We start from the raw sequence: 24076 nt of genomic DNA, 5'->3' as shown, positions 1-24076 counted from the left end.
CACAGGGTCGTAGAAATGGACTGTGATCATGGAGACAATACATGTCCTATTCCCTTTTCCTCCCTTTGTGTTCTTGGTTATATTGTGGGTTTTTTTTTTTACTACTAATTTTTCCACACAGGAACTTAGGACAGCAAAGTTGCAAGTGTAGTTAGACAGAGAGAGTCTGGATAACAGGGGTAGCAGAAGTTTAATTGAAGCTGTTGATCCGTCACGAAAGTTGCCAGTATTTCCTGCAGCTGAATATTCCAATCAGGAACAGTTAGGGGCAGTGTGAAGTGGGACAGAGGGGAGGACTTACAGACAGCAGTCAGCTTTGTATCACTTTCTGATGCTTATCTTGTGTATCATAGGTGAAGTAAAATGCAGTAGATTTCAATAGCTTTTAAAATGTTTTGTTTCTCAAGTGAGTTTAAAAGGCTACCCATTACACTTTTGGTTGTCTTTGTATGCATTTATTCAAATGCAATCTATGGAAATTTATAGCCAGGGCATTAGAATTTCACATAGGGTATTCTTCCTAAAGCAGGCTAGTCTTAAAGCAGTGCTTGTTTATGACCGCACGTGCACGTTTCTTCTCTCTCACAAGTGTGCATGTGCCTTCTCTGTCCTTCAGTTCTACTTGTTGGTATTCTACCCTCAAAAATATATTCCTGGTGCTGGGGAAATGTTTAGGTCAGTATTGTGTTCGCTGTGCAAGCCCCAAGATCAGATTCCCAGAATCTAAGAGGCCAGATGTGACAGCACGTACACTCAAGAAGCAGAGACAGGAGGATTCTTAAGGTTAGCAAGTCTAACCTTAACATCTCTAGTTCATATCTCACTGTACAGTTATTTAGAATACAGCGGGAGCTGGAGACCCAGTGTCCTTACTAAAGACTTTCCCCCTTCGTTGCTGTCTTTCTTTATTCTGAATTTGAGGTGATTGGGAATACTTTGATACATACACCAGCTGGTAAAGTTGTTCATCCCAAGTGGACTCTAATTTTATTTTCCAGAGGCATTTTTTTTTCTTCACAGAGGAAGCAGAGGGTAGTGGCAGTGAGAGTCTTTAAGTAACATTCATTTTATTACCACAGACTACTTCCAAAGTCCTTTCCAAGCATCATTTCCCACAGTTGCAGGAGGAGCTCAGCTGGGAGAGTGCTAAGGGGCTTGGCTAGTTTTGTTCATTCCTTTTAGAAAAATCAGAATTGCAAAGCTTATGCATGTGTAGGATTTGGGAGACTTTTTTTTTTTACGTGAAGATACTTAATTATGTTTTAAAGACCTTGGTTCTATATTGGGGGTTTTGTGGGATTGATTTCATTGTCCTTGTAATGAATTTATTTGAAACCAAGAGGTGGTTATTCTAAAGTAATTATTCAGTCTTTGCTCCGTGGCTCCACATTTAATCGACTGTCTGCACACCCCTCTGAAGAGGAGAATGCTGATTCGTGCACAGCCCATGTGACTGGCCCAGAGCTCGTGATAAAAGGCGGCACGGCTGTCTGACCACAGCACCCCCAGCTTTTCCTAATGACACTGTAGTGGGTTGCCGGAAGTTGGAAGGATCCAGGCTGTCTAGGTTTTGTTTCCTTAAGTTCAATGTCTCTTTTCGTTCTAAGTGTGTCCTCCTTGCCTACCTCCTGTTCCTTACTCCTGGGCTTACTGTCTTAGATACTTTCTGCTGTTAGGATAAAATACCACAGCTCCGTCATCGTGGGAAGCCAATGCAGGAACTGAGGAAGAGGCCGTGAAGGAACGCTGCTTACTACTGGCTTGCACGCCGTGGCCTGCTTAGCTTACATTTTTATACAACCCAGGACCACCTGCCCAGGGATGGAACTGTCCCCAGTGGGCTGGGCCTTGCCACATCAATCATTAAGTAGGAAAATGCCCCCAGACTTCCTTACAGGCCATTCTGATGAGGTCATTTTCTCAATTGAGGCTGCTCTTCCTGGTCATTCTAGCTTGCGCCAAGTCGGCAAAAATGACAGCTTGAGAGTAACCCTTGGTAGAGAAATAGGACAGAATCGATAATGGTTCTTTCCCAATAGTTGGATTGCTAAAGAGCTCGCAGTATCCTGGAAACCCTTTGTACTGTACCCCTTTGCCTTCAGACAGAGCCACGCTTGTGAGACGCTCCTATTTTTACAAGTCTCCGGTGAAGGAGCTGTCATAACCCATTGCAATATTTAACAGCCCTCCCTGTCAGGAAATTCTTTTTATCCAACCTAAATAATGCATGCATTGGTCTAAGCTATGTTTTTCCTTCAGTGACTGTGAACCGGTCTTGCTCTCTTTGTGAGAGACCCTTTCATAGTGTCGAAAGCTGGACTCTTAATGCTACCCTATTAATGCATCTCTGTTCTGCGGCTTGTCCATCATAATATTTTCCTATACTTTCATCATCTTTTATCTGTCCCCAGTGACCATGCACGATATAGTTCTCTCTTCCTTTGTTCATGAGACTCAGAGTGAAGTCTCGGACGTGGAGAGACTACCTGGTGCTCAGTGAGGTTAGAGCAGACATTCTGCGTGTTCTATACGTGTCTGCTTGAAGATAGCTTACGTATTGGAACAGTGTCTGTCCTCTGGGGTTGGTCTAACCTGCAACCTCTATGCCACATGCAGCCAAGGATAGATACTGGATGTAGTCCAACACGAAGTTGGAAACTCACTTAGAATACTATGAGGGGTGTGTGTGTGTGTGTGTGTGTGTGTGTGTGTGTGTGTGTGTGTGTGTGAATTTTTTTCTTTTGGAACTTGATTATGCATTTCTCAAATGTGGGTTTTGTAGAGGAAAACTCATACTGCATGTTACAGTGCCAAAAAGTTGGACCTGCCCATCTCACACGTTAGAGTTCTTGTTTCTCGGCGTTTCCATTGTGTCGATGGGAGGTATAGCTTGCTAATTCACTTTGAACTTCCACATTTCCCCGTCCTTGTTCATACATGGTAACGTGCCTGGTGTATTCAGCTATTCTTGATTTCTTAAGTAAGTGCTGCTTCTGAGTTCTGTCTCAAATTAAAAAAACAAAAACTGAAGTAAAATTTCTCTATATGAAGTATGGATCTCAGGAGAACAGTCTACTGCATTTGATCCATGTTGATCCAGGTACCTCATGTCCCTGCCAGCTGCAGAATACAGTTTTGAAAATCTTCCCAGTGCCTCCTGCTCCATATTTCTCAGTTCACACGGAACTGCTCCTCTGACCTCTGTCATGGTTGGTGTGTCACCCTTGTTCCTGAATGCTGTATCAGCGTAATCCCATAATGCTTGTGTGGGGTATGTTCACTGACAGATGGTTTGTTATGGTGCTGCTGGGTAAACCCAGACTCCAGCACCCTACGCCAATGGTACACTGAGTTGTACCCGCATCCTCCGGTGTTATAGTTGAGATGGGGCACATCTAATCCCATCTGTATGTTTGTTCTCATTTGGGTTATTTTTGGTATTTAGTATTTATAAATAACATGTTTGCACAAGTTTTTGTGCAGACATGATGTTTCCATTTCTTGTTGGTTACTACAGAGGCGTTAGATCACAGAGTAAACTATACATGTTTATAAGAACTTGTCAATTTCTGACTCCTGCCTGCAATATATGGGAATTCTAATTTCTCCTTATCTTTCAACATTTTCTATGGTCAATCTTTATTTATGCTCTTTTTGTTGGTGCTGGTATTGTTGGTCCTAGGGAGGGATCCCAGAGCCCCGCCGTGCTGGCAAGTATTCAGTCACTGAGCATTAACCCAGTCATCCTTAAATATCCATCAGTCTAATAATGTGGGATAATACTTCATTTTAGTGCTAGTTTGGATTTCATCACTACTCAAGATGGATCCTGATCATGACTGTATAGAACACTTCCCTTCTTCAGTTTAAAAAACAATTTACTTTTACCGTTTTTAATTCTGCGTGTGTGCATGTGTATCTGCATGCAGGTGTATGCTCTTGAGTGTAGATTGCACGAGAGTCAGAGGCTTTGGGTCTCCTTGGAGTTGGACAGCGTTGGTGGTTGTGAGTTGCCTGGGTTCTGGGAATCAAACTCCGGTCCTAGGCAGAGGCAGTGTGAGCTACTGACTTCTGAGTCGTCTGTCAACCTTTGTTTTATCCCTTTTGAAAACTGAATGGTTGACTCATAGGAGTTTTTGAGTTTCTGGGGTGAGCTTTTTGTTAGATGTTAGCATTGGAAATAGTTTCCCAATCTGTCACTTACGTTTTTATTTTGTTTATTGTGTCTTTGGGTGAACAGAACTATCCCACCCTAAGAGAGTCGAGTTTGTAAGTTTTTATGGGTAGTCTTCGCTTTGTTTTTGTCCTCTCCAGAAAGAAAGCTTCGACTTTCACATTTGATTATGAAAATCATCTGAGATTAGGTTTTTTCCCATGTGGTTTGAGATGGGGCACGTCTAATCCCATCTGTATTGTTTTAGAATCACCTTTCGAAAAGCTTATCTTGTCTTTAGTCAAATTGCCTGGGAACTTGTCCACTGACTGCCTAGGCCTGGGTCTATTGCATCGTTTAATGGTGAAACTGTGAACTATTCTTACCCTCACTGTCTAAGCTATGTGGGCATACTGGCTCCAGGTCCTCAAACGAAAAGATGGAGACACTCATACAAGTCCAAAGTGAAGTCATCAGGTTTGGTTGGGTTCTTCGCAGATCTTTATGGAACGCAGTCTGCTCTCACACACTCTCCCTGTCCTTCCTTCCCTGAGTTTCTGTTAGGATGCAGAGTTCTTCCTCTGTGTTCATTCCTGCCTGTGTGACCCTCAGCCCCAAGCCAAGTGGGATGGTTAGTATAGGGCAGGGATAGGGAAAAGGCTTTACCATGGGCAAACTGCTTTCAAATAGGCAGAAACTTAACATGTTACCAGAAAACATCTCTCAGGAACTCAAGTCACTACAGGGGATTTCCCTAGTAAATTTCCATATTCTCTGCTAAACGCTCTCACAGTTATCAAGCACGTAGTGAAATAGCAAAGGAACATTCAGGACAATGGGTGACATGAATTTCCTGCATTTTACTTTAGTGAATTGCGTTCTCGATTGTTATATTCCCGTAAAGACATTCATGAGATTTGTTTTAGAGTTTCATCTGTCAGTTGGACACTCCCCCTTTTGAAGCCATCCAAGAGAAACCTATAAATCAGCTATAGGACTATTTCCTCATAACGGCCGAATGAATTTGTAAGGAAAATATTTGTTTGTTGTGGTTTTCCTACATAGTTTGTTTTACATTCCTCAAATAGCAGCCGTTTGCTTTGCGGAAAGCACTCAATTGTTCATGTCCAGAATGTCTTCTGTATGTGGATGTGGATGCCAATTAGAAGGACTTGCTCACATTTCCCAGGTCTCTCTGGGACACCTCTGAGGGCCTCGGGTTCCTCGGAATCCCAAGAGTGGAATGTTCCTCCTCCCTCAGTATTCCTACGCCACTCACATTCAGAATCTCACGCCTACCATGTAGCATGCACAGAGGACTTCCAAAGGACCATGTAGTAGCAGTCAGCCCTGGGGACGCATAAATCTGTGACTGTGTATGTTGTACAGTATACAGGAAGCTGGCGAATCTACGTCCACAACCACTGTCCTTTTAGTTGCTTCTCCTTGAATATAATTTTCTTCCATTTGTCCATCCACGTGTTACCACTCAGCCCACTGGGAACAACAGTGGTTTTTCTTTTGCCATTAGCTTTTCCAGCAAGAATCTATTAACAGACACTGAGGTTGGTACTCAGGGTATCAAAATAAGTAATGCAGAGTCCCACGGTACAGGATGCTCTGGTCCAGGGGAAACGGGATCCACACTGACTGGGATAATAGGATGTCAGTTGAGTAGGGCAGTCTGGAAACACTGAAGAACAGCACCTCTGTCAGGTGGGGTGGGGAGATCTCAAGGAGACAGTGCCTGGACTGCCTGTTGACACCAGAACTGGATTTCTGGTCCTGGCCTCATTCATACCATCCCAGACAACAAAGGCAGCCATCGAAGGTGGGCATCCTAGCAAAAGCAACGTTGTGCAATTATCGGCTGCAGGTTAGACAGTGAAGCACATCTGGCCGGGGACTGGGGTTGGGGTAGGAGATGTAGGCTGCTCTCAGTATGTTCTGCTGCTGGAGGAATGGCAAGTGTGAGCCCGAAGGTGATGACAGCAGCTGCGGCTTTGCTCGCTGAGGGTAGAAAATACGAGGTGGAACGGTCAACCCAAACGGAAGGGCCATAAACCCGATGATTTAGAACATTAATTTGATTTAAGAGGTCACTGGGAACCATCTCTGGATTGTGAAGACATTGTTGATGTCGACAAGACCACATTTCAAGGAATTATTCCTGCTACTGTGGTTTCCTTTGCTCGTTCTTTCTACCTCTCCAGCCTGGGACTTGTTTTTTTCCTGTTTCCTAAATATAAGGTTTTTGCCAAAGAGGGTTCTGTTATCCACGTCTCCCTTCTACAGGGGCTGCTTCTGCGCCCCCTTAGGCTGGCCTGGGTCAGCCCACATTCTTGAACTGGAGTAAAATTGGAACCAGATCTGGATTGAGGAGAAAGGTTGGTTAGATAAAGAGGCATGCTTCAAGAGAAAACTGCAGAAAAGAGCTGTGCAAGGGAAGGGGAACCTAGGCTAAGAGGATGGATGGAATGAGGAAACGTAGTGTTGGGGTGTCTCAGCCGTAGAGGACTGACGTGCTGTAGATCAGCCCCTGTGTTGGTTCTGGGAACCTAAATAGAAATAAAAATAAATTTATGTGGGGATTTTTCCCCTTTAAGTGCTGATTACTTCCAAAGCACTGGTAGGTTTTAAGTCATGACTAGGGTATTTGGAGTTCAGGGGCACAGTAAGTGAGATTTCAGAGACTTAAGGAAAGGGTCAGCAGATGGAAATCTTGTAGCATGATGGTTTTTTTTTTTTTTTTTTTTTTTTACAAATGAATGTCAAAGGAAATGACAAAAGAATGAGAGGAGATTTGAGACTCGCAATACTTACAATAATTATGGGGCATGGTGTTAAAATTGATACATTTCAGATCATATTTGAGTAATGAGCTAACTTACACACCCTGAGACCGAAGCTTTGCATTTAACAACCATTAAGACTATTGTATTGGTAAGAAGGCTCAGTGGGGAAAGGTGCTTGCTCTGCAAGGCTGGTGACCCGAGTTCAACCCCAGTACCCACGTAGTGAAAGATGGGAACCAACTCCCCAGAATTGCCCTTTGACCTCTGCATGCTTGTCATGGAACACATGCCCACAAGAATTCACACAAGATGCCCAAACACCTATATACCAAGTAAGTAAAGTGATTTTTAAAATTATTTCATAATCCATTACGTAGCGTGCTTCTCTCTGTGTGGTATTGGCTCTTATTTCTTTGTTCCTCCGTTCTTTCTGAGAAGTTTTTGGAAGTCAAGTTGGAATCAGGCAGAGTTAATGCCAACTTGGATATAACTGAATTCACATTTTATAGCTGTTCCTGCTGTAAGAGAATCTTCCGGACTCTCGTTTCAGTAGGCCGTTGAATCTGTTTCGTTTATGGTGCAGTAAGAAGTGCATGAAGGCATCTGAGCTTAGAGAGAGGCTGCCTTGCATGTATATCTGGGCATTGGCATTTTGAGTCCATGAAATAAATTGGCAGTGAGTGTTTTATTTACCTGTTGGACTCCCAGCTGGCCCATCAAGCAGCGTTTCGCCAGATATATTGGAATGTACTTGATGGCGCAGAAATGGAAGTGGCGAGCGTTTAATCACGAATATTTGCGTGCAGATCGTGTGAGGATTTTAATGCCATCCGCAGCAACTCGAGGGTGTCATTTAGAAGCAAACGTTAATTGTGAAGTAAAGTGGTCCGCTGTCCTCTTTTTCATGAGCAAAAATAATAATTCCGTATTTATTGAAGTCGCTGCTGATGAAGAATTGTTCTAATACTCCGCCCGTCTCAGTTGCCAACCGCTTTGATGAAGCTGGCGGCCTGAGTGACAGCCACATACCCCAGGTTGGGCTGCAGTGTGGTTTCTCTCTGGCTCTCTCTCCTTTTAAGCCTCCCTTTCATGTGTAGCCAAGTGAAAGTCTCCAAGTGAAATCTAAGCCCTGCGGATCCTCAGGGGCCCTGGCCCAATGTGAGGATCCAAAAGACAGCATCTGAAGGCTGGGAGGGCAGAGGCCGGGGTGATGACACCGCTCTCAGACCTTTTGGAGGAGATGAATGAGCAGGCCTGGCCTCCCTGGGCTCGGATGTATTTTACTCACAAGACTAGTTCTAGGGTTTTTCAAACCAATTGTTTTGGCTTTCTTCCCTTCAGATGTTGCAGGAAAATGCGTTCTTTTATTGCCCTTCCAAGTCGTTAAACCATTTATCCTTAATCATCTGCAGTCTGTGTGGGAAATAAGTTTTCTAAAGATCACTGAACTTTGGCTCGATTCGAAATCAGAAGAGAATTCATTTTATTTAATGTGGGAAACCTTCCTTTGAGAAACTTGACACAAACTGGCTTTTCTAGTGTCTTAGAATTTAATTGAAAAAGAACACCATAGAAAAACACTGCCAGATGCCCAGCCGTGTGCTCGTGGGTTCGGTGGCCATAAGCTCTATGGCTCCTTCTCTGTGGTTATTGATCACTGGAATAACTGTGGCAGTCAACATTTAGCAAGTCAGTGTGAATTAATGAAGTTTTGGTTGCATGGGGGCCAAGTAACCCCGGGCTGACCATAATGCATAGCGCCACCATCATAATAGGTTTTCCCGTTGCTACTTGTTCTATTAAGGATGCTTGATGATTTTAGGAGCACTTAATAGATTCGCTTTGTGGAAAAGTTAATAAGTCCATTAGGCCCACTGGGGTGTGGAAATGATCTGTAAAGAAATAAATTCCCTCTATTCCTGCATCAGCACATCACAAAAGCACCTTACTGTGGGGCACTTGGGACTTCACAGATCTCTCCGAAGAGCCGTTGAAAATGGTTTCTAAGAGTACCACATCTGAATCTCGGTGTGTGGATTTGTCTGGCATGAATCTAGGGTGGAGGCGGCCAAACGGCTAATTGAGGTGTTGGGGGGTGGGGGGAGAGCGGCCATAATGGTGAATAGAGTTATTTGTCACTGAGTCTGTAATAGGATTTCCAATTAATTCATGCAGGCTCCCAGTGCCTTACATTAGCCCTGTCAAGATGAACTACAGCCACATCTAAAATGCCACTCCCCATTAAACGGTGCATGTCGGGGAATTTGTAATTTCTTCTGGGCAACCAGAAGATGAATGGATTCGGCTCAGAAAACAAATGCGGGCTTCAGAAGTACACATTTCAAAATCGTTGAGCACTTCCTGGGAGGAACGGTCTTTGCATTGTCGTAATTGTAGGACAGTGAGTGTGTACGTGTGTGTGTGTGTGTGTACGTACATACACACACACACACACACACACACACACACACACACGTACAAAATGTGATTGCTGTGTGAATTCCTTCAAAAGAAAAGGGTTCAGGTACATGAAAACAAATGGATTGTCAAGCGCTCCATTTCACTGGTACTGGGCTTATCGCGCTGGTGGATATTGATGACGATGGTAACAGTGGTGGTGGTGGTGGTGATGGTGGTGGCAATGATGACGATGATAGTTCATGAATACAGCATTTAGTTCTTTCTACGACATTTTGTGAAATTCAAATGCATAAACTCACCAAATTCTCACAATAATTTCAGATATCGATGTCAGAGCACAAGAAAGCTGCCCTGCCCGAGGTCTCGCAGCCAATAAGCAGCTGAACTGGTGTTCTGACCGTGGGATGTTTCTCTCCCCCATGGCCTTCTCACAGTCCCATTGGCTGCAAGAGTTAACTCTGTTTCCTTGCCATGTCCTTTGTACCCTACCCCTGTCCCACCCCAGCAATGCTCACTGCAATGCTGATTACACTCATGTCCTCAAACTTGGCTTTAGGAAGTCTTGCTAAGCTGTGATAACCAGGCTTTGAGAAATACAGAATGTAGAAAAGAACTGAGTGAACCGTATGTGAGGAGAGACAACGGTTGGAATTCTACCTTCCACAAAACTGGATGTTAAGTAGACTATAATCTGAGTTCATAGCCTTGAGAAAAGCCAGAGTTCCTGAGGAGCATGTGGGAAGGACCAGAGGGCACAGCAGCAGATGTTTCTTTACAAGGTCGTATCAAGGTCAAGCAACAGGAATGGTGCTGTTAAAAGCTAAGACTTAAGGCAGATTCAGAAGGGCACAGGAGGGCACCAGTATCTCTGGACCGCTCAGCACGTGTCTTCCAAGGACACTGACTTTTCAGAGCTGTTGTAATTCACATTAGTGGACCAAGCAAAGGCAAGGTGACTAACTGCCACATAGCATCTTGAGAGAACGAATCACCATTTGCCTTAATTCAAACAGAAATATTTAGCAAAGAAGTTTGGGTGGACTGATTATAAAACCGGCTAATTGTCGGGGCTATTATAAGGGTGTTCAAGGTTGACCTTCTGTGTATATGAGTGGACTGTGGAGGGAATGAACACGTGTACTGCTTTACCTTCCTGGAAAAATTAAACTTTAAAGCAAACTCCAACTGTTGTATAACTCTGCTTTGTACATAGCTGTTGGCTGTCCACCTGTCAACCCATAATCCCTTTTACTGCCAGCCTCCTGTGCCTGGTGACAGTGTGACATACCCATCCACCTGTGCTTCAGACCCTTGACTAGTGCTTGAAGGACCCATCGATCCAAAATTGTTAACAGTGTTCTTCCAGACCCAGTATAAATTTGACACCACTGGTCCCCCATGAACCTGACATTGCTAATGCTCTTCCCCTACCTGTATCCCTGCTGCTGACGCTCCTTGCTAGCACGGTTCCCTTTGTATGGAATGTTTCCACTTTCCTTTCCATCCCTCTACCCCAACATTGCTGAGCTAACCCCTTAGGGCTAAACCCCAAGTTCTCTCTTCCCATAAGCAGTGAACATTTCCGTGGTGAATTTATGCCATTGGGTTATCATTTCTTCACCTGCCTTGTCCTTCAAGGGGGAGAATCGTGCATTATTCCTTTTTAAAGTCTTCAGATCTAGCGCATTGCCTGGTTAAAAAAAGCTTGAAGAAGGTCTTCCACATGGATGAGGATATGAGGAGGAGAAGGCTGTAATCTAATTCTGCGAATTATTAGAGGCGTTTTTGACTCACTGTTTATCCTCTGTAATCAGTGATAGGCAGCAGAGAGGCCAGGAATCTTAAAGTGCTGAATAACGTTCACAAATGGGCACCAAGAGCCATTGAGACATGTCATACTGAATCCGCTGGATGATTAAATTGTCGTGGAGGAGCGCACAATTTTTAACTTGACGTTTAAAACCAGATTATAATGTTTAAAACCTCATCTCTCTGCTTCTCCATCTCGCTGTGCTATTTAACCAGGACGGGTGTGTTGAATATTTTAAATTGTGGAAGACCATGTCTGAACACAGAGATTATAAAGCCTGAGGGGGTAGTGTTCTAGAGTCCTTTCTGTTGCTGTGATAAGACATTCTGGCCAAAAGCAACACGTAAGGATTTATTTGACTTACACCCTGGGTAACAAACAGTCAAGTAGAATTTAAAACAGAAACTATGGAGGAGAACTGATGGATGGCTGGTTTGCCTGCAGGCTCCTCCTTACCTAGCTTTTTATAACAGCTCAGGACTATGTGTTTATGAAATGGTGTGGCACATAATGGGCTGGACTCTCTTATATCAATTAACAATCAAGGCAATCCCCCACAGACCAACCCTGAACAATCAAGATAGTCCTATTCAGAGCAACCCTTAGAACAATCAAGACAATCCCACATAGACCTATCCTTAACAATCAAGACAATCCCACATAGACCTACCCTGAACAATTAAGATAGTCCTATTCAGAGCAACCCTTAGAACAATCAAGACAATCCCACATAGACCTATCCTTAACAATCAAGACAATCCCACATAGACCTACCCTGAACAATTAAGATAGTCCTATTCAGAGCAACCCTTAGAACAATCAAGACAATCCCACATAGACCTATCCTTAACAATCAAGACAGTGCTACACAGATCAACCCTTAGAACAATCAAGACAATCCCACATAGACTTACCCTTAACAATCAAGACAATCCCACATAGACCTACCCTTAACAATCAAGACAATCCCACATAGACCTACCCTTAACAATCCAGACAGTGCTACACAGATCAACCCTTATAACAATCAAGACAATCCCACATAGATCAACCTTTAACAATCAAGACAATTCCACACAGATCAACCCTTAACAATCAAGGCAGCCCCCTGCAACCTGCCCACAGACAAACCTCATAAAGACAGGTGCTCAACTGAGACATTTTTCAGGTACCTTTAGGCTGAATCAAGTTGATAGGAGTGCTAACTACTACACTCAGACTCTGGGGTGGTCTTACTGCAGTATTTCATATTTGGTAATAGAAAGGAGTCTTAATACATACTTACTGAGTTCATAAAAGATTATGCCCAAGTTAAAAGCCACATCAGAAAAATATTTGCCCCAAATCTAATCGGCTTTAAGTGGAGTTATGAAGTTGATGAATTAGGCTTTGGTTTAAATTTTTCTTCTCCATCCATATCATCTATCTTGATGGATAAATTATTAACACAAAAACTAAGTTTAGAGTTTATGAATTTTGAATTTTATATCAGGAGACAGACTTGGACAGTGATCCCAAGCAAATGAAATCAAAGCATCTCCATATTAGGTCTAGAGGCTATGCTGAGGAGGACACAGTGGTACCCTGTACTTTGTATTTATTTGTATTGTAGCAAATGTAGTTACCTTTTTATGTAAGATTTTCTTCCAAGGGACAAGTTGGCAAATTCAATCGGGACTTAAAGACAACAAGAATGCAATCATATTTTCAGAGGCATTACCTGACCATTATTTCATTGAAATCCCCCTCTTTCTTTAAGGGAATACCTCAGTTACCGTGTGCCAAAGCATTATATAACTACGAAGGAAAAGAGCCCGGAGACCTTAAGTTCAGCAAAGGCGACATCATCATTTTGCGACGACAAGTGGATGAAAATTGGTACCATGGAGAAGTCAACGGGGTCCACGGCTTTTTCCCCACCAACTTTGTGCAGATCATCAAACCTTTACCTCAGCCCCCACCTCAGTGCATAGCACTTTATGACTTTGAAGTGAAAGACAAGGAAGCTGACAAAGATTGCCTTCCCTTTGCAAAGGTACGGTATTCCACGGGATTGCTTTTAGCTTTACTCTGTTATTCCTGAGTACCTGGGCTTGTTGCCAAGCCTGACAGGTGAGCTGAGTTTGATCACCAGGACTCACATGGTAGGAAAAATACCACCTCACCAAAGTTGTCCTCTGACCTCCACATGCATGCTATTGCTTGCCCCTCCCCCCCACTATAAATGAATATAATAAAAAGTTTTAAAGAATATCAGGTTGACCGGCAGTTACTGCTTGGTCTATGGCAAGATGAGAGTTTGTGTACTAAAGGTACGATACAGAATTTTTATTCACCTACTATAAAAACTTCAGTCCCTTTATTGAGGATACGTACTAAGTAGTGCATTTAACGGGATCAGAGAGACTCACGCACGGTTTTGTTGTTTCTTCAGGATGACGTACTGACTGTGATCCGCAGAGTGGATGAAAACTGGGCTGAGGGAATGCTGGCAGATAAAATAGGGATATTTCCAATTTCATACGTTGAGGTAAGTTCATTTGTACAGTCCTGAATCATAGTCGGCTTCATAAATAAGCTTTAGTTATGCAGATTAGGCATTAAGAAATGCTCATGGCCCAGGGCATCAACTGTGGCCTGGAAAGGCTCTGCTGTTGGCTTAGAAAGAGTTCCTTCCTTGCATCCTTCAATTACTGAAGATCATAAAAGGTGACTCCTCAAAACATCCCTATGGCTTGTTAAAGAGACTGTATACTCCCTGTCCATCACCTATATGATCTGGTTTTCTTTTCCAATTGCCATCTTGGGCAAGGATCAGACAATTTGTAAAGCCTCCAAGGAACAGGAGAAGTTAATGTCCTCGTTTTGTTTGTTTACTTATTTCTTATGCTGTTATTACATGTATTTATTTTGCGTGTGCATTTAAGTGTGTGTGAGCAATAGGTCAGAGGACACGTTTGGAGAACCATTACTTTCCGGCTTGTCTAACAGTTGGAACTCAGGTGGCTGATCTGAATGGCAAGCGCCCTTATCCACCCTTGCTTACAAACTCTCTCTTAATCTGCCCCAACATCAGAACTAGAACATGATTCCCAGAGTAGTCCTTTGATTAAACATTTACTAAGTTACCGACTCCTTCTTCACCAGATTCCAGTAACTTCTCAGCCCCCTTTATCATTAATTAGCATTGTTCAGAAAGCTTGCAGCTAAACCTGCTAAATGAAGTCTTTTTATATATGTGAAATAGCACACTTAGATTATTGTAAACAAAATCAAATCGAGAAATGAATGGGGGAGGGGTCTGGAGAGATGGTTCAGTTAGTAAATTGTTTGACACATAGCATGAGGCCCTGAGGCTGATTCCTAACACCTATTAAAAGGTGAGTGAGTGTACCTGCCTGTAGGGTCAGCTATCTCGGAACCGAGTGGCTTGCTGGTGGCCAGCCTGGCTCAGTAAGAGATTGTGTCTTTCTGCAAGGCAGAGCAGTAGTGGAGGAAGAAACCAGATGTAAGTCTCTGGCCTCCATATGTACACCTACCCATACACACATCTGCACACACACACACATACACACACACACACACACACACACACACACACACACACACACACACACACAGTGAACAGGGGAGTTCAGAGCAGACCCTCATTACATCATATGTCCCAAACTGTCAATAAGCGATAAGCTTTTCTTGCTGAGGACAAAATTGAAGACATCATTTTGAAGCATGAAACCACCAGAGGCCAGACAAACATCCACACTGAGTTGCTGAGATAAGCTTTGGAAAGAAGTTGGTATCTGTATGATGTATGCATAGATGTGAAGTAAAAGGGACGGAAGAGTTCGGTACTATAAGCAGGAGGAACACCCAGGTGGACAGGCCTGTATGTGCAGAAACCAAAAGACAAGCGAAAGCACAGACTGGGGAATTAAAGGCAATTCTGTTGTTCAAGTCATCAAAGTATCTATCATGTACAAAAGCACGTTTTAAAAGACCTATCACTTATCCTGCCTTCTTTTTTGTCTGAGATATTTGTTTTGACCTGATTCTGAAGGCTAAAAGGGCAAACTGTCACTGTATCCTCAGTGTCTCCCTTAGACAGTGACTCCCTAAAATACTGATGTGTTACTGTGTATCCATTGGGCAGGAACCCAGGCTAGCTACTTCTCCTGACCTACGCTTTCAAATGTTCCTTTTATTAAGATGTTTTCTCAAGCATTAGAAGAAGACAACAGAAGAAAGAAAAAAGAAAAACGTACCAAGTAACCTTTTCTGTATGTGATTTGTGTGCGTCCTAAGGGTGGGCTGTGGAAAACTCCTGGCGTCTCCAGGTATTTGAATAGTTAGGCTGCTGAAGGGTGTGAGCAAGGGCAGCTTAGTAAAGAAAGCCTGTCCTTACATGCGTGGTATTCTCACTGGTGCATGCTGATGCTTGGTCTGGCGTGCGTGAAAAGGTATTGCCGTGTGATCTTGTTGTTGATGGTGGTGACATAGGGCAGGCGTCAAATCGTTCAATAGGCATTAAAAAAAAATCCACCCACGGAAAGGCCAGAGCCACTTACAGTCCTTTGAGTCACAGGATTATGTACTCTGACTTCAGCTGTTAAAGTACACAAGGGGAAAGTGTTTGCTTCCCCCATGCCCCATCCCCCTCCCCCAAGCCCCCTCAGCCCTGAACGTTTTCCTTATTTGAACCAGAACTTTTCTAGTGAGGACTTGAAGTAAATTAGCTGTCTGTCGGAGCCTGTGAACAGACTTTGATGTCAGCCTGTCAAACTGAACCGCCTGGTGCGGGGCAGAGCACCTGGGGCCCGGTGACACCTGGTTCTTTCAGCCTTGGGGCCTAAGGGGAGGAAGATTTCAGTCACAGCCAAGCGAAACCTGGCTGCGTCAGTTGTGGAGAGTGTCTCAGGACAGTGTCAGATGTGACAAAACAAAGTATACAGCCAAAACACCCAGGCCTTTTCCTAAATAACACTTTCTCTTGCTCTGCAAACCTTTTCTGTTGGCCAGCTTTAGAACTCAGAGCATGTCCAATGTTAACACTGCCTTATTACACTGGCCTGGAAGCCACTGTGTAGGTTGATTTGAACTCCCTATCTGCCTGCTTCAGCCTCCAAAGTGCTGGGTTTATTGGTTTAATTGCTGGGTACTACAAATCAACCACTGCTGTTGTCCCCTTCCCAATATTCTTAGTAGCCACCTTGAGTCCCAGCTCAACACCCTAAGTTCCCGCCTGGAAAAACAGCCTATAGTTGTTCTGCCCGAGATCTCACATAGCTGCTTGGCTTTTCTCCCACCCGAAGCATGGTGCAAACTCCTTTTCTCTCTCTCCTGCATCTGTTAGCCTGCAGGGACCCATAAGTCCCACCTATTCTGCCCAGCTCATTGGCTGCTAATATCTTTATTGATGGGTTAAGAACCAATAGGGGACCAGGATCTTAGCATAAGACTCATCCCCTACAGTAGCCCCAGGAGCAAAGGATTGTTTCTACTTTAAGCCATAGTGTTTAAGAAATGCATTCCGCGTGATTACCACAGATATTAATTCTTCTGGTGGATCTTGGCAAAGTTAAAAACTTCTACAAAGGAGCTACCATTCAGTGCACCATTACAAATAGTCATTATTAATGAGAAAAGATTAAAAGGCTAGCAATAACAGTATTTTGTAGAAGTTGATTGTAACCCTCAAGAATGACTTTCAAAAGTTTGAGTTCAAAGCAAATATGGTGGTACTAGCTACATAATTCAAATAAGATATGCAGCTAGTTTTGTGTTAACTTTGAACCATACATTTTTACTCAGTCCCTTCTTTAATTTCAGTGACTAGTCATTAGCAGTATCAGTTCACCCAGGTTTTTAAACAAATAAAAGTTGTATGGTTACTTGGTAGTTTTGTCGGAGGTAATTTGAAGATGCACATTCCTTATGGGTCAGTGACGCACAGTAGGGTAGGAGTGGATTAAGTGACGCACAGTAGGGCAGGAGTGGATCAACAGAAGGAAGGCTACGTGAAGCTCATTCTGTTACCATCGTGCAGATGACGCTCTTCTGTCATCATACCTAAAACACTCCCTTCTGCTCTCTACCTGTTTTATCTCAGTAAATATGGTGTGGTAGAGAGGGAAACCGGGAATCTGGACCGAGTAGCCTGGATGGAACTGGTGTCCCAACCAGCAATTCTGTGTGACTGGGTTCTCATCGTTGAACCCACAGACCATTAAGAGTGGAGCGGGCCCATTAGTGATGCCTGTGATTACAGTCATTGCTGTCACAATTGTTCCTTCACTGCACTTTGCTGCCCGTCATCCTTCTGTCAGGTTATCTGCCGCAGAGATTGACCACCATCTTAATCAGGGTTTTACTGCTGTGAACAGACACCCTGACCACGGCAACTCCGTGACCACGGCAACTCCGTGACCACGGCAACTCCGTGACCATGGCAACTCTTCTAAGGACATTTAATTGGGGCTGGCTTACAGGTTCAGAGGTTCAGTCCATTATCATCAAGGCAGGAGCATGGGACAGAGTTCAGGCAGAGTTCAGGCAGGCATGGTGCAGGCAGAGCTGAGAGTTCTACGTCTTCGTCTGAAGGCTGCTAGAAGACTGGCATCCTCAGGCAACTAGGAGGAAGCTCTCAAAGCCCATACCCACAGTGGCACACCTACTCCATCAAGGCCACACCTCCAAATAGTGCCACTCCCTGGGCCAAGCATATTCAAACCACCCCAACCACTGTTTCTTCTCCCATCAGAATGGGGGGTCGAGGTGGCCATCCATTGTCTTTATAGCTTTCTGTAGGCTTCCAGGGTTCTCTCATTAAGTGTTACCCACAGCAGATTCTCAGGAAATTCCACTTTAATGAGTAGATGGTCAATCGAAGAAATTGTAGAGCAAACCTTTCTAAGCCCAAAGGAAACCGGTTTGTAGATGTGTGCATCTTAAACTTTTTAGCTGCTATGCTCATCTTATACTACCTGGCATATATTTATTACAGATTTTTCTTGTCCTTACATCAGGCTGTTACATGCCTAGGAGCCATTGGGGAGGTGCATGTGACCCAAGTGAGGTCATTTGTTTAACTAGCCCAGCCCACTCAAACTTGCAGTGATCCCCCTGCCTCAGTCCTACGATCATAAATATGTGCCCTCCTTTTCTCGGTTTTGTTTGTTGTAACTAGGCTATAGTTGGGTAGGTGCGGTGACATAAGCTTCTAACCCCAGTACTCAGGAGTCTACACAGGAAGGTCAAGTGTTTCAGGCCAGGCTAGGTGCTGTCTTAGTCAGGGCTCCTATTCCTGCACAATATCATGACCAAGAAGCAAGTCACAGAGGAAAGGGTTTATTCAGCTTACACTTCCACCTTGCTGTTCATCACCAAAGGAAGTCAGGACTGGAGGTCAAGCAGGTCAGGAAGCAGGAGCTGATGCAGAGGCCATGGAGGGTTACTCACTGGCTTGCTTCCCCTGGCTTGCTCAGCTTGCTCTCTTATAGAACCCAAGACCACCAGCCCAGGGACAGCACCACCCACAATGGGCTGGGTCCTCCACCCTTGATCACTAATTGAGAAAATGCCTTACAGCTGGGTCTCATGGAGGCATTTCCTCAACTGAGGCTCCTTTCTCTGTGATAACTTGAGCTTGTGTCAAGTTGACACACAAACCCTGCCAGTACAGGTGCCTAGCAAAACCCCATCTCAGATATATAACATTAAAACAGTGCAACAAAACCCCCCAAATAAAAATAAAATAGAAAATAAAACTGGCCTTAGTACTTAACTACTTTAGACTTTTCCCAGGGTAAAATAGTAGTTTTGGTGTGCTAGATTAAATTTGGAACTTCCATTGTAACGCAGGAAAAATTTCCTGGTAGGGGGCGGGGCTGGGGAAATGTTGGCCAAAGGTTGTGAGACTTTAGTGGAAAGCGATAAGGTCTTCTGGTTGTGGCATCCATTGTGCTGTCAGCTGTAACAATGAGAAATTAGGTATACTGACTAGGGCAGAGGTAGCCGCAGAGGGGACCTTCCTTGGTTCTGTGGGGCGTTCCTGTTTCAAAGGGAAAGAGATGGAGGTTTACGTACAGGGTTGGACGTTGCTACAGTGATCTCAGTAGAGCCGAGGATGGCATTGTTGACTTTACCATGATTTATTTTGTTAAAGCCGTTCTCTAAAGAACAATAGCGGGAGGGCACAGTAATAGTCTTAACCTAACATTCAAAGAGTTGCTGGAAATACATCAAAAGATTTTTCTATCATTTATATTTTTGATGTTTTCCCCTTTAAAAATAAAAAGCACAATCAATGCTTCTAAAGAGAATTGTGGAAATGGTTAGAAAGTTGGGAAGGAGAATTACTGTATTGATGGGCATCTAAGTTTCTTTTGCATTTCTGAAGTCAGCTTATTTTTTAACAAGCGAAATTTAGAGATATTTTTGAGAAACCAGCAAGGGAGAATTACTATGTTCTTTCTTCCTCGATTCTGACTGGCAGGCCCAGTACCTTGGGTCCGATTCTGGGAAGCTTTTTTCCGATAGGCACTGTGGGCCACACTCATGATGTTGTTAGGGTGCCAGCCTTACATGCCCACTGGTTGCTTTTATTTCTGCCACAGTGATGAAGGGAACATGAGCCCTGGTTCCTGGAGTAGAGACGAGAGCAGTGTCCTGTGAGCTCCACCAACCCTCCCCCAGTCAGGCTGCCCAGAGACTCCATCGGAAAGGGACCTGCTGAGGCTCTGTGAGGAGCTTCTACAGGGCAGTTCCTGCCCGGTCTCTGATCCTCCATCCTCTTCTACTTTAGGAGTTTCCTATTCAGGGAGTGGAGAGTCCAGAGATCTGTTAATGTTGGTTGAGTTTTCACTGCATGAATGGCAATCGGTGATACCCCAAGTAGTTGTATAGGACGTACAAATGCAGATCTCCTGGCGAGTCTTAATTGGAGCTATGAGACAGAGACTAAATGTTGCATCTGATATTTACCATGATTCCCCCAAAGGATCCCCAGATTCCTCATCCTGACCATTCCCCTGCAGGGACAAGGACACAAGCCAAGTCATGCTGCTTGTTCTAGAGACCCACTTGGGAATTGCTGGCTTGCATATCTACATTTCTTTGTCCGTGTACCTTTAGAAAAGTCACTAAGATCTGAGTAGCTCCAGTCAGTCCTCGGGAAGCCTATCTTTCTAATTCTCCCATACAACAAAATCCACTCTATGAAACCCAATCCGAACATCCCCGTCCGCATGTTACTTCTGTAATGCCAAGTTTGCAGCTTCCCTGGTAGGCATGGGCTACGGCTCTGGTAGTGTGTGTGGGCGATTCATTCTTTGCCTGACTCCCTTGAGAATACAGTCACATGTGGACTATTTTTACCACTTTACTCCCATAATATAATCTCGGAAGCATAAAGAGGAGATGAATAAGCCTCTATGCATTACATAGAAATCTAGATAAATAGCTCGTTCTTCTTCATTATGTCCTAACAGCATTACATTGCTTTATCCCTCTCCATATCATGGCAGAACCAATAATCAATGTTTTTTTTTTAAACTACACAAGGAGGAGTAGGTAAACTCTGACTTATTTTTACCACTTCCAGACAAGCGTCTTGCTTAAAGGAAGTGGCCGTCATTGCCCAGTGACTCGCCTGTAGTCTGCCCTAGGCTCTTGCCTCCCTAGCTTTTGAGGGTACGTGATGACGAGCCTTCGGATAGGACTCAGATCCAGCTTTGCTCAGGTGTATAGAGATTTTATTCTCCATAAAACTACAAAAGCATTTCTGACTTCTCGGATGTTTGCTCTCAGAATGACTGATTAGTCAACATCAAAGTCTGAGGCTGCCTTTGTTACAGAAAAACGAGTCAGAGTCATAATATTTTGAAATATGTTAAACTTTATTTTTTAAATAGGTTTGTTATATTGTCATATACATTCTAAATATTGCTAGTAACTAGGGCTTTCCCAAGCAAAGGAAACCCAATTTGATCTCATGTGGGAGAAGAACTAAATGGAGTCTTTATAATGTTCTGGGAGTTGGTGTGCATGTGTGGTGTATGGATGGCTCGAACAGAACCGTTCTGATGATAAAATAATTGGGAAGAAAATCTTCTGTGTAATGCAATAGAATGCTCTAGAAAAGTCTTTTCCTCAGTGGTGTGAAACAATGTTACGTTTTATAATAAAAACCTCCCATACACCACAACCTGGGCTAAACACACGTGCCCTGTGAGGAACCTCTACCTTCCCCCTCCACCCCCGTGCATCCCCTCGCTCTCACACTGGAGGAATCTAGGACATGGGGAATGCTCACTCACTGATTTATTAGCCGCGTACACATTGCTGTGGAATTTCTGTCTGTGTGTCATTCCTCATTGACTAAATTTTACTTAGAATTTAATGACAATTCCATGCTCTGTACCTCTTGGGATAGAGGTATTTCCAATGTCTGGTAATGAGGTTCTGGAAAGTAAAACGTGTTGTTGGAATGTATCCTCCTGGTTAATGGGTGTTTCTGATTTATGATGTGCGTATGTACCTGCGATAGAGACACAGACAGGCGGCGTACATTGCCGGTTCCCAGAGGACACGGACATCAACCGATATCAGCCGTAAAGTTGTGCGCTGGTCTCTCCCCCCCGGCGCTGTGATTAGCTGTGGGTGTATTGCTTCAGAACGAGTAGGGACCAGCACCTCCCGAGTGCTGGGGTTGTGCTTGTGTCTGTCGTGTAAGCTCTTGTGTGCGTCGGCTGTGAGCAGCTTCTCTGGCTGTGAACTCGCCGTCTTCCCCAGGCCTTTCATCTCACACATCATTTCTCTTTTCTGCTGTGCGTGCCACTTACTTCCTTTCCCTTGGTTCATTCTCCTTTAATGTGGGAACGTGATCTGCCTTTGTATCTCCCGAGGAATCCATGACGTGATTCTGTTCACCTCAGCTTGTGGCTCTAACATATCTCTGCTTTTTGTTTGCTTGTTTGTTTATTTATTTATTTATTGCCATAATGCTCGAAGGGTCCCCTTATTCCTCTCACCGTCTTTGCCTGCTTGTCTCTGTCATTAGTTCTTGGCTCCTCCAGGCCCTAAATCCCCATTTTGGTTGTCACTAACTCTCCTTTCTTGGCCCTCCTTCTGTCCCCTGAGTCACATCTACCACTATTTGGAACCTCCTCCATTATTGTTGCTCCTTTCTTTTCCAGAGTGTTGGTTTGATGACAGGTTGGGAAAACACAGCAAGGTCTTTCATTAGCCTGATGTGCTTTGTAGTTCTCTTCCCCCTCCTCCCCCATCAGAGACCACCCAAGTGTAACCCCGAGATGGCTCCTACGCTCGACCTGCAAATGCTTTTGGTAAGGTACAGAATCAGGAGATTCCCTCAAAGCTTATTCTCTGGCTTTCTTTTTCCAAGGAGAGGGCCGGCAGACGGTACTAAGTGGCTGCTCTAGAAAGGTTTAACGGCTCTCCCTGGGTCACCAAATGTATCCGTCACCCAGAGTTGGGCTGTCTGGCCTTTATTGACTCACCTGCCCGTGCTCTGCTGACTTGCCAATGTGCATCTCCTATCCTTACTGTTAGGAACCTGTTCTCTTTCCCAAGTCTTTTCTTCTCATGAGTCAGAGGGGTGGGCCGCTCTTTCCCAGCCAGGGCTTGGCTTGTAGTAGTCACAAAAAGAAAAAAAAGAAAAACCAACCCCACACAATGAATTCACTCGCCACTTGTTCTGAGTCTGTTCACTCGTGGCCCATGGTCTCTAGACCTGACTGAGAGGTTTCCCTGTTGAGTAGGGGACGTTTGTGTTTGGGGTGAGGAAAAGTTTACTTAGGAATAAAACTTTACAGTTCATTAAACCCAACCTCATATTACATAAGAGAAATTGGAAGCACGTAGGGAAAAGGTGACTTGCCCCAGGCGACAGACTAAGTGAATAGTAAGCTTGGGTTCTGAGTCATGACAGTAATACGGATTTGGACTGGATTTTCCGGGCTGCAGAACATGCTAGGCTATACTTATTTCTGTGTGAAGTACACAAGAATGATGCTACCCTTCCTTTATACAGCCAAGAAGACCCAAGTCGGGACAAAGTAATGACTCAGTCCGTGAGCACAGAGACCTGACCCTAGGCTAACCTGTTTTGACTTCAAGTTCAAGGCTCTTCCTGTGGTTCTCCAACAGTAGCCTTCCTAAACTTAAATTTGTTTTAGATTTTTAAACATGTGTCTTTCCTTTGTACCTTCCCTTCAAAACCAGGCTGAGAAGGAGAGTTCTGATTGGTTGATTGCTTGATTGAGTGATTGGTTGATTGGTTGATTTGTGTGTGTATGTATGTATGTATGTATGTATGTATGTATGTATGTATGTATGTATGTTCTAACAGCCGGTCCTAATAGAATTGAGGCCATTATGAGAAGCTGCTCACCGACCTCCAGGTCTCCCCTTGGCTATGCCAGTTGTTGGCAAACCCCCTTTCCCTGGGCTGGAATGAGGTTCGAGGCCCCTGCTGCTGCTTGTTGTCTCTCTGCTTACACGAGTGCTTCTTGTCCCTGTGATTTCTTAGTGCTCAGGGACAAGAGCTGAGTGACCAGTGTACACTCATCACTGCTGAGCAAGCTGAAATGTGGCCAGGCCACACAGACGTGGCATGTGAATGCTTGACCCACCTCTGCTTCAAAGACCTGGTACCATTGAAAGCAAGATCTTGCACTTGTGTCTTGGTTTGGATTAGTTATATGTGGAAGTGATAATATTTTGTTTATATTGATCAACATAAAATAGATTAAAAGTAGATGATAGGGTTTTTTTCTTTCTATTCTTCTAAATGTAGCTATTTCGGAAATTTAAATTATCTGTAAGATTTATATTACATTTAAGTTGCCCAGTGCTGGCCCAGAGGCAGACCTCCCTTCC

General features: G+C 44.0%; 1 protein-coding gene across 1 annotated transcript in view; it reads left to right on the top strand.

Moving 5' to 3' along the window:
- Sh3rf1 (SH3 domain containing ring finger 1) overlaps positions 1-24076 on the top strand; it is a 157907-nt gene that overhangs the window by 86771 nt on the left and 47060 nt on the right. The window contains exons 2-3 of the mRNA XM_032918465.1: positions 12939-13214; positions 13614-13709. Of these exons, the coding sequence (XP_032774356.1) occupies positions 12939-13214; positions 13614-13709 (372 nt within the window). The remainder of the gene's footprint in view (positions 1-12938; positions 13215-13613; positions 13710-24076) is intronic.

Source organism: Rattus rattus, chromosome 13 (assembly GCF_011064425.1).
Source record: "Rattus rattus isolate New Zealand chromosome 13, Rrattus_CSIRO_v1, whole genome shotgun sequence".
Lineage (NCBI taxonomy): Eukaryota > Metazoa > Chordata > Mammalia > Rodentia > Muridae > Rattus > Rattus rattus.
This window is presented reverse-complemented; position numbering and strand designations above follow the sequence as displayed.